This window comes from Limulus polyphemus, unplaced genomic scaffold (assembly GCF_000517525.1).
Source record: "Limulus polyphemus unplaced genomic scaffold, Limulus_polyphemus-2.1.2 Scaffold891, whole genome shotgun sequence".
NCBI classification, from domain to species: domain Eukaryota; kingdom Metazoa; phylum Arthropoda; class Merostomata; order Xiphosura; family Limulidae; genus Limulus; species Limulus polyphemus.
In genome coordinates this window covers 355,302-365,550 of record NW_013666501.1, presented here as the reverse complement: position 1 = coordinate 365,550, position 10,249 = coordinate 355,302, and the positions used below count along the sequence as shown (strand labels likewise).

At 32.9% G+C, this 10,249-nt stretch overlaps 1 protein-coding gene and 1 long non-coding RNA gene across 4 annotated transcripts in view; both read left to right on the top strand.

Moving 5' to 3' along the window:
* LOC111086168 overlaps positions 1-1,942 on the top strand; it is an 8,411-nt gene extending 6,469 nt beyond the window's left edge. The window contains exons 2-4 of the long non-coding RNA XR_002610910.1: positions 417-658; positions 1,033-1,655; positions 1,888-1,942. This is a non-coding gene — a long non-coding RNA (uncharacterized LOC111086168). The remainder of the gene's footprint in view (positions 1-416; positions 659-1,032; positions 1,656-1,887) is intronic.
* A 116-nt stretch (positions 1,943-2,058) lies between these two features.
* LOC106461068 (myeloid differentiation primary response protein MyD88-like) overlaps positions 2,059-10,249 on the top strand; it is a 15,755-nt gene continuing 7,564 nt past the window's right edge. The window contains exons 1-4 of one of the 3 annotated variants that reach the window (XM_022387902.1): positions 2,059-2,197; positions 3,431-3,544; positions 6,380-6,765; positions 10,008-10,082. In XM_022387902.1, the coding sequence (XP_022243610.1) occupies positions 6,438-6,765; positions 10,008-10,082 (403 nt within the window). In that variant the 5' untranslated portion in view covers positions 2,059-2,197; positions 3,431-3,544; positions 6,380-6,437. The other 2 variants (XM_013920854.2, XM_022387903.1) reach the window with 2 other exon arrangements.

Here is a 10,249-nt window from a genome sequence, read left to right as displayed (position 1 = left end):
CAAACAAACAAACAAACAATCAATTTTCCTTTTTGCTTCTGCCTTCGTAGCTACTTTCCGAACTTTAATCACCAATAAACTTTCACGGTGTGGCCCAAATCTCCGTGACATCTAGATGTACAAATTGCAAAATAGTTACATTAATATGAAAAGCTACCCATGAAAGTGAATTTATAGAAAACATTATGCCAATATTTAATAGATCTGTATTATGCACAATGTCCTACCATCTCTATAAAACTGACAAAATAAGTGCCACGCTTTTTCGCCTGGAGACCTTTACTCGTAGACTTTAAACTTACACAATACAGTGTGAAAATTTTAAAATAGTTTTAAATACCTAAATTGTGGGGGAAAAGTTCAGTAGTACTTTGTTGATTGTTTAATATCGACTTTTTTTTTCTTTTTTTGAATAGTCAGAAGTATTTTCTTCACTGGTAACATATCCTTCAGTTTTACCAGTTACTTGGAGAATTTTATGTGATGGGATCACGTCACATTCACCTAGAGCATGTCAAACAATGTTTGAGCTCTCCTTGAACCTTGGATTAGAGAATTCTTTTAAATAATCTCCTAGTTTTATGACATTCGAACCGACGTAGGCGCCCTCACACGTTTGGCAGCAGAATTTGCAAATGACACTTGACTGTTGAAGAAGGTGAATTCGATCTTTAAATTTGAAAATATATATATATATAAAGGGAACTTGAGGATAGACTCATTTGATTTTGATATTTAATTTATTCTTCAGTATTCGGGAGTGTGAGCCTTTATATGGTAGAGATATAATTACTCTTGGTTTTTGAACATCACAGTTCAAAAGCCTGGATAAAGGAAGTAGTTTAACGGTTATATTGATGATAAAATATATAAACCTGCTCTTAAAGGAGTTAAGTTTTAAAACGAATTTTAGTCTGAGTAACTCTTGCTGTAAAAGTTTTCGAGAACTGTGGATTCTATGTCCACAGGACACTGCCCAAAGAGGTTAAAACAGAGGAGACACATATATGATGATAACATGTCCCATCACAGGTTGTTGCACTACCTCGAGAATGAAACAACAGATGGAACCACTACACCTCGAAACCAAAGAAGAGCATTCCAGTACTAGGATTGTCTGAAGGTGTGTCCAAGTCTTAGGAAATTGGAGATGGGGAGAGCGCCAACAAAGACTTCGATGTCAGCTCCAAAGACCAAGGCGATAGTGATGCAGACGAGCGAGATGGTTCATTCAATGGTTCTTGCATTAATGAAGGAGCATCAACCTCGATGTTATTGACCAGGTGGTCTTGAAGAACGTAAGCAGCTGTGACTAATGAGATACCACTACTAAAGAGGCCATGAGAAACAATCCAGAAGGGGCCAAGAGTGTAACTCTTTACAAGCCACCAAAAGTGCTAACAAACAGATTCATGATAAAACTGATTCCAGTATTCAAGCACCATTGTCAGGAGATGGTAGTTGATTGGATGGAGGCTCTAGAACTCTACAACTGGAAAGTAGATCGGCTGGGCAAAGGATCGCTCCTCTGTTGAGCAATGAGAAGGAGATCAAGCTAGCCAAAGCCAAGCGCAACCTCAACAGACCTCAAAGCATCCATGGTCGTCAACTGAAAAGATTTTGGTAACACTGGAATCTCTATTGATGGGGTTAAGGTGAGTGAAGTGAAGCCACAACTGCCATCTGGACTGACTGTACATTTTGTATATATTTAATTTATTATAATATATTTTTTATGGTAATGTAATTAACGAGTGCTGTCTGCCTTCTGCACTCATGAGTGTATTTGGACGACAGGAGCCTTACAGTTTTTGTGTGTATTTTGTAAGTGCATATGTGTATTTCATTTTGTTTTTGTACATAATGAAAATACTCTTGTTCTTTCAGGCATGTGTGAAAGTTTGGTTTGAATTTCGTGCAAAGGTACACGAGGGCTATCTGCGCTAGCCGTCTCTAATTTATCAGTGAAAGACTAGAGGGAAGACAGCTCGTCATCACCACCAACCGCCAACTCTTGGGCTACTCTTTTATCAACGAATAGTGTGATTGACCGTCACATTATAACGCCCCCAAGACTGAAAGAGCGAGCATGTTTGGTGGGACGGATATTCGAACCCGTGACCCTCAGATTGCGAGTCAATCGCCCTACCAACCTGGCCATACCAGACCTGTGTGTGAAAGAGCATGGAGTTAAAGAGTGTGTGTATTTTAAACGTATTTCCTTTGTTTTTCTAGTATTTGATGGATGGACCTGGGTATAGTGTAAATACATTGCCACTATTTGCTCGCGCACATGCGTATACACGAGTGAGAAGAAATTAACTTTATTTTTTATACATTTTTAGAATACGTTTTCTATGTTAGAAGGTTGATTTTTGTTTTAAAGGTTTAATGATTTTTTGCTTGTTTTATACGTAGTAAACTTTGTTTTTGATTGTTTTATTAAAGAAAGGATCCTTGTCCTTTTCTTGTTAGTTGCAATGAATATGAATTAAATGTATGTTATGTTCAACATTTAAAGGCTGTAATTTCAATGTTTGCATTTTTGTTGACATATCACAACAGGATAGCTTAAACTCATTGTCAAAGGTTTATATCAGATATGTTTTGTTAAAGAGTTTTTATTCTATTTTTCTTCCTTTTCTTTTATATTTAGTTTAGTAATTAATTTTTGGTTAACTGTACAATTTTAAAGGGTTTTCTCTTGCATTTGAGTGCGATTCATTGTTATAGAGTTGTATTGTATATTTGGTGTATATAAGTTCTTAGGAACAAAGGATAGGTAACGTGTTTCTTGGTCATGGCACGAGTTGAAAAGTTATTGCTTTTAAAGCTCATTTTAATTGTCAATTTGAGGAGATAGATAAGGGGAAAGAAAGTTTTTTTGCAAGCATATCATATGTTTTCTACCTACTTTAGTTATATAGAAATGTTATAAATTTTCCGTTTATTTAGTTTCTATACAGCTTTAGCATAAACAAGTGGTCCAGAAAAGCATTGGAGTTGCCTTATTTCTTTGTTTTCTACAGTGGATAATGCCTATTCTGCCCGATAGGAACAAGGACTGTAATTTCCTTTTCTGGTCAAATTGATTATGTCGATATGTTACGGCTGACCAATGCCGTGAGAGTACAAGTGTGTCGAGGTAATGCTGGCAACTGAAAAAAGAAACAGAGCTTACCTTTTGAATTCAAGCATGTTTTCTTGGTTCAGTTCTATTGGGAGTTTTTCAAGTAAACACCATACTTTAAAATCATTCTGTTTTAGTTCTACAGAAACCTATCTTGAGAGAGATAGAAAAACTGTGGACCTAAGTACACATCCAATAAAAGCGCTTGTACATACTTTGCATTTTCTTTTTATTTGTTTTTTAATAATGATTGTATTCATTTTAATAAACTCGCCCAGTTTTGTTATTTCTCACACACAGCTTGTGACACAAGAAGACTCACTCAAGCTTTCAAACACAAATTATTCCACAAAGTTTCTATTCAAATCAGATCATCTAAAAACACCACAAGGTTTGCGAACTTATATATCGTAGGTAGGTAGATTTAGTGGATAATCAGGTCTACAGTATTTTTGATGCACGACCTAGCAACAATATGTATATAATTTCGTGATTTTATCACAGGATTGATTTTTTATGTTTTAAACGTATTTTTAAGTTAGTGTTGTAATTCCATCCGATGAAGAGCTGGGCTGGAAAGCTTATGTCTTAATCCAAACCTCATGTTTTAATGTAGAACTTTGGCGTAAGCTTCTTTTTAAGGGTAATGAGTTATTTTTTTACTAACGTATCTAGTACTGGAACTTGAAAATATAATTTCTTCATTGCCTATTCAAACTGTCTCTAAAGTTTGTTAGCCTCAAATAGGTTCCTAGATATTAAGTGCACAGACGCTTTGTTTGTTTGTTTTTAGAGCAAAGCCACATTAAGCTATTCTGCTGTGTTCACATCGAGAAATCGAACCCCGGATTTTAGCGTTGTTAAGTCCACGGGCTTACTGCTGTCTCACCGGAAGACACACAGTCACATTATTGCATTAATTCCACTTGTGACCAATAAAAAAATCACTTTTAATATAAGTCATAAAGCAATAAATGTGAAAATAAATTCTAGTTTTAACAGAGAATCCAAAAATTTAACTTTATTATAAGGACTAAACAAATAAGGAATTACAAATTGCAAGGGTGCTTTTCTAACAGGATCTTCGATAGACAACGGCGTTACGTAGGCGTATGACGCATCAACTAGTTTTACGTGGAAAACCCTTCTACATGTACAATTGCGAAACATATGTGTATCGTGGAAAATTTCTTAGTGGTAGGCAACTAGTGGATTGTGTTGCAATTTTGGTGTTAAAGTGCGTGTACGGTGTTTAGATCTGTAATGGTGGTTCGAAGCAAAGTGGTAAAGATAACATAACTTTATACTATTACTATACCTTTGGTAATAATCAGTTATTAAATCGTTATATTATTAGAAGCGTAGTTCTGAGGCGGTGCTTTGATTGTAAAAGAAAAACTTTTTTAAACTAAAAAAATGAGCTAATTAAGGTTAGGCCTACTTGGAACGCACAAATTACAACGATTGTCATTAGTACTACTACTAGCTTAAGTTAGGCAGGCAATGGCAGTATGGATCAAACTAAGTTTAAAAATTAAATTCGATTTTGTCGTTACTATTAATACTAATACGAACATTTTAAACTAGTGTACGTACTCAGCTTACCGATCATATTTTCAAATAATTGAAATATATAATGATAATGTTCTTGTTACTATTTGAGTAATTCATTGTTCATATTATTATTCTGTTATATAGTATTTTTAAAGTGGTTATATACCAATACTGTATAGTATTAGTATTGGCACTACTTCAGCAGACTATATTAACGATATTACAATTATTATATTTACTATTTAGCAAATGTTTATGAAAAGTTACTAGTACTTGCAAATATATAAAAATGATAGTTTTGGTAAAAGTCGTACTTTAAAATTAAAGTTGAAAGTTATGTAACTTGTATGCAAAATTTTCTTTTTAGTTAACTTAATAACTGGTCTTGTTATAGTTGTGATTAAATTAATCGAATGAAGTTTGAAGTTATTGTGTAATCAAAATTTAAATTTATTGCATATAGTTACTGCCTTATGAAAAAGCAGTACATTTTATTGTGATGATTCATTTATAGTTTATATTCTTATATTTCTCATTATCATCATTAGGTTAAATTTAAGATATGTTTAACTTGTGTATCATTCATAACATTCTTATCTTGTTAAAAAAGGTGGAGAGAAGAGATAATGAGATGATTTTAGGCTTACCTAATCAATTACTTATGAACTACCACAGACAGTTTGTTATATTAAGGCTATCCTTACATCCATCCATGAGATAAAGTAAGAATTTTAAACCATCTTTTATTGTCCAGTAAATCACTAATTCCCATCTTAATTTCCCATACCATCTGTACGATGAACAATATTTTCAAAATATCTGGCAGGAAGTCAAATCCAAAGCATTTTGATACACCAGATTTAACAATTACAATGTTATCTATATTTTATACTTAACATCTTAACAGGAAGCCAAATCCAAACGTATTTTGATACACCAGGTTTAACAATTACAATGATATATATATTTCATACTTAACATCTTAACAGGAAGCCAAATCCAAATGTATTTTGATACACCAGATTTAACAATTACAATGATATATATATTTCATACTTAACATCTTAACAGGAAGCCAAATCCAAACGTATTTTAAGAATACTGAGTGACATTCTATATTAACGATTGCATAGGCACAAAACTGTAAGTATCAGCTAGCTGTTGCATTGGCTTCTTATCTAAAGTGAGCTTTTATGCCAGTATTATTGCATCGTAGTAATTCTTTCTTTAGTTCATCAAGTCTGGTATATCAAAATTTGTAACTTTTAATTAAAGCACCTGATAAAATACTGCTGTTACAATATCACAGAAAACTACTACAACTAAATGTTCAGAATGGGTGGAAAGACATCTAAAACATTATTGACCACGGTATCAAAAAATGACAAGAAATTAACGTGTATAAGCCTTCAGAAAATGATTTATGAACATATGATGTAGTGTGTTAATTATTTTGAAAATTGCAATTATAAGCATGTTAAGAATTATACTTGAGTGTTAAATTACTTTTTATAAGTATTGGTGTTAATGTAAAACTTGCGAACCTGATGGATTACCATGTGTATTGGTTAAATTTCTACTCGTGAAGTCAGAGTATATATATATATATTTGGTTGGGATGGTTCAGTATATTAGTCATACTTTGTATTTGATATATAATACTAAGCCTAATACTACACAAATTCTTTATTTCAGAATTGCTCACTACTGAAGTGTTTTTGAAGATCTCTTGTAAACATTAAATTTATCCAAGATGTCGGCATCAAACACCAAGATAGACTTTCATACAATACCAGCAGGAGCATTGAATTTTCGAACTCGTGGAATTTTATCAAGGATGTTAAATCCCGTACAAGAGTTAACTACATTAACGGGACTAATGCGTGATTTTAGAGGTGTAGCTGAATTAATGAACTTTGATTACTGGGATATCCAGAACTTTCAAATGACCTCGGATCCTTTTGCTAAATTACTGATTCAGTGGACAGACTCACAGCCCTCTAATACTGTTGGAAAGCTTTTCGATCTTCTAGAAGAAATTGAACGAACAGATGTCATTGATGACGTAAAGCAATATGCAGGTAAACAAAATATGTGTATTTAAAAAGTACAATATAAGTGAAATAGTCTGAACTACTTTGTGTAATGTTGGTTGTGCATTCATAATGACTTTTATTTGAATGTTTTTCTGCTAATTTCAGTTAGTGTTGGACTGCTTTTGACTTCATTTTAAATGAAATATTTTTAAGTTAAACTGCATGATAGTTAAGATCCACAAAAATAAAACAAAGTATCTCACATATTTACCTATTAAAGTATTGCATGACCAGTGAAAGTTGGTTTTCTTGGGGTACTCCTGTTCCCCCTTCTCCCACATCTAAATTTATGGCATTGGATTTACAGGTCGTAGCATCAAAATTGACGTTATAGGTCCTTGCTTCCCTGCTTAATGGACGTTTGCTGATTACTGATTGTCAGCTTGCTAATTTTCCTGTTTGAGCTTAGTATAGCATTGCCTTTATGGTTTGTTTTGTTCCCCTTTTGCTGTATCAGACATGGCTCTTATCAAGTCATCATTACTTGTATTACTATTTTTGGATCTTTTCCCGTTTGATGCCCACCAACAATAAAAAAACATCAATGTGGAACTAATTGCCAAATGTTTGACTCTTTATCTTTGTGAATTTATATGGAGAAACAGAAACAAAGATGAAAGATTTATCTAAAAAATAATGTTTTATTATTAACTATTTTATTTTATTGCATTACTGGTTTATTTTCAAAACGATCTGTTGGTGGACACCAAACGGAAAAGACCCCTATTTTTTATTTGTTTATATTACTATTTATACTATTATTGCTAATAATTTATATAAATATAATGGTTGGAGACGGCTTGAATGGGTAATGAAGTTAACATAATAGTAAATGTACAACATTTCGACAAGGCTTTGTCATCATCAGGTACGTTGTACATTTGCTGTTATGTTAACTTATATTAAAGTTTTTCTTCATTACCCATTCAAGCCATCTCCCATATTTTTCCCCTAGCAAATAAAAACAGGTGACATCTGTGTGTCCTAGACATTCCACCTGAATACTTGCCTAAGTTGATTTGACGTTAAATAATGTTGTATAACATCTCCAAAAAATTGTGTTTTAATAGTAAAACATATTTACATTTTGTACCTTTAAAAACAAGTATAAATACAAGTAATGTTTTACATAAAAAATGGTTTTATTTATCTGAAAATGTTTATTAGTTCTACGTTATCAACCAGGTAATCTAGTACTATTGCCACTATTTTTGGAATTACTCTAAATCAATAAATCAGATATAATAATTTTTTGACCAGTTACTTCTGTTTATAGAGCTGGAATTTGTGGTTAAGAATGTTTCTTCTGCAGAGTATATGATCATATTTGTTTCCAGTGTGTACCACAGATGCAATTGCTACAAACACATATATACTGATGCATAATGATAATCCAACTTTCCAAGTTTTACATCAGTATTCCATTGGGGACAGATAGGTTTGTTGAGTAGTATTGTACCTTGGAATAACAAAATACTGAGCATAAGTCCTGTGATTTCCTAATATTGCCAGGGACTTGGTGCATCGGTATATCTTATATGCACACGTTGTTGAAATTGTTACATTTTCATGGATATGACTTAGGCTTACCTTATTTCCTATTTTACTTTGTCTCTAAATTTTGCTGTTTCTTTTTTATGATTTATATTATTTTATTTTCCACAGTTTTCGAGGCATGGTACCAAACAATGATGTTTTCTTGTACTGTTCATCGATAATTTCATGTTTAGTTGATCTTTCTTTGTCAAATGGGATATGTTGGGGTTTTACCGTAACGCAGTCTTCTTACACCTGTCAGAGCCAGCCTTAAGACGATGCAAGCTAAACAGTTGCTTTGGGCCTCATGCTTGAAGTTTGAAATCCAATACGATAGTCTTGATTATATGTCATGACCAATTTAAGAGAATATAATTTAATTATATCTGCTGAAGTTGATTTCATAAAGCTGATAAATGTGTGATATTTGAAAAGAAAAGTTAAAAGTGGGTTATTGCTATTTTGTCAAACAGTGAGTGTGTGTGTGTGTGTGTGTGTACTAATATTGTGATGTCATGCCAACCAGTGAGAGTGAGTGTAGTGATATTGTGATGTCATGCCAACCAGTGAGAGTGTGTGTAGTGATATTGTGATGTCATGCCAACCAGTGAGAGTGAGTGTAGTGATATTGTGATGCCATGCCAACCAGTGAGAGTGAGTGTAGTGATATTGTGATGTCATGCCAACCAGTGAGAGTGTGTGTAGTGATATTGTGATGCCATGCCAACCAGTGAGAGTGTGTGTAGTGATATTGTGGCATTATATGTTTTTGAACAATTGTTATTTGACTTATAGAAGATAGTTTTACAAATTACCTACCTTTTAGGTCTTGCACATTCTAAGGCTGGCTCGACCTCCTGCAGTATCATTGGTAAAAGTGCTTTCAGTGTTACTTGTCACCAATTTACTATTAAAATTTGAATCTTGTCTTATTTTTATTTTACTCCAAAAAAATTACCTCAAGATCCCAATTTCCTGATTTGTAATCACACACACACTTTATAATGTTTAACAAAAAGATAGAAGAACAATGCGTTGTTTTAGGGTAGGAAAAGTTGTTCATGCACTCACACTATCTGTGGAATCTCAGTTGTTTGTAATTCTGAAATATGTAGGAATCATTAGATATTATTAGCTTGTAAAACAGAATATAGAAAATGCTACCTATGAAATTCCATTTTAATAAGTTTTATTGACATCCCCAAAAAGGCATTCAAACTTTGTAATCGTGATGGGCATCCTAAGGTGGAGTGTTTAAATTCAAGAAACGCATCCTTACAATTTTCAAATCATAAAACTGGTTTTAATAAATCAGTTGTTGTTTTTTCCAACTGCAAGAAAAATACCAGTTTTGCCACATACAGTAAAGAATGACCACCAAAAGAGAAGGGGTTAAATCCCCAAAATTAATTATATGTAGCCACCATGATGTGTTTCTTTAAATTTTTACCTCAGAATTTAATGTTTCTTTATTTATAGTGGCAACTATAATGATAAGGAGGGAGAATTGTCTTCTAGGGACTTGAATCCTGATATCTCGGGAGTGTCGGTCTCGGAGCGTTAATATGAGATGATTTTTACCCCACCAAAATGAAAGTTATGCTGCTTCCAACCTATATGATCTAAAATTTGAATCGCAGGTTTTTCATTTTGTAATTTACATCCTTAATTTTTGTTTCTTTTATCATCAGAAATTGATGCACACAATTACTTGGAGAGGAAGCAGAAATGGTGCGATAAAGAATCTCCATTACAAGATCCTAATGGTATAAAAAATATTTTCTTATTATTCTTAGCTTACTAATAAGAAAACTTTTGTCAATCAAACATTGTAAACTACTTGTAGTGATTAATGTTGCTGATATGAGATTCCAAAAAATATTTTACCCTAACTTAGCATTTTTCAATCATATATATATATATATATATATAT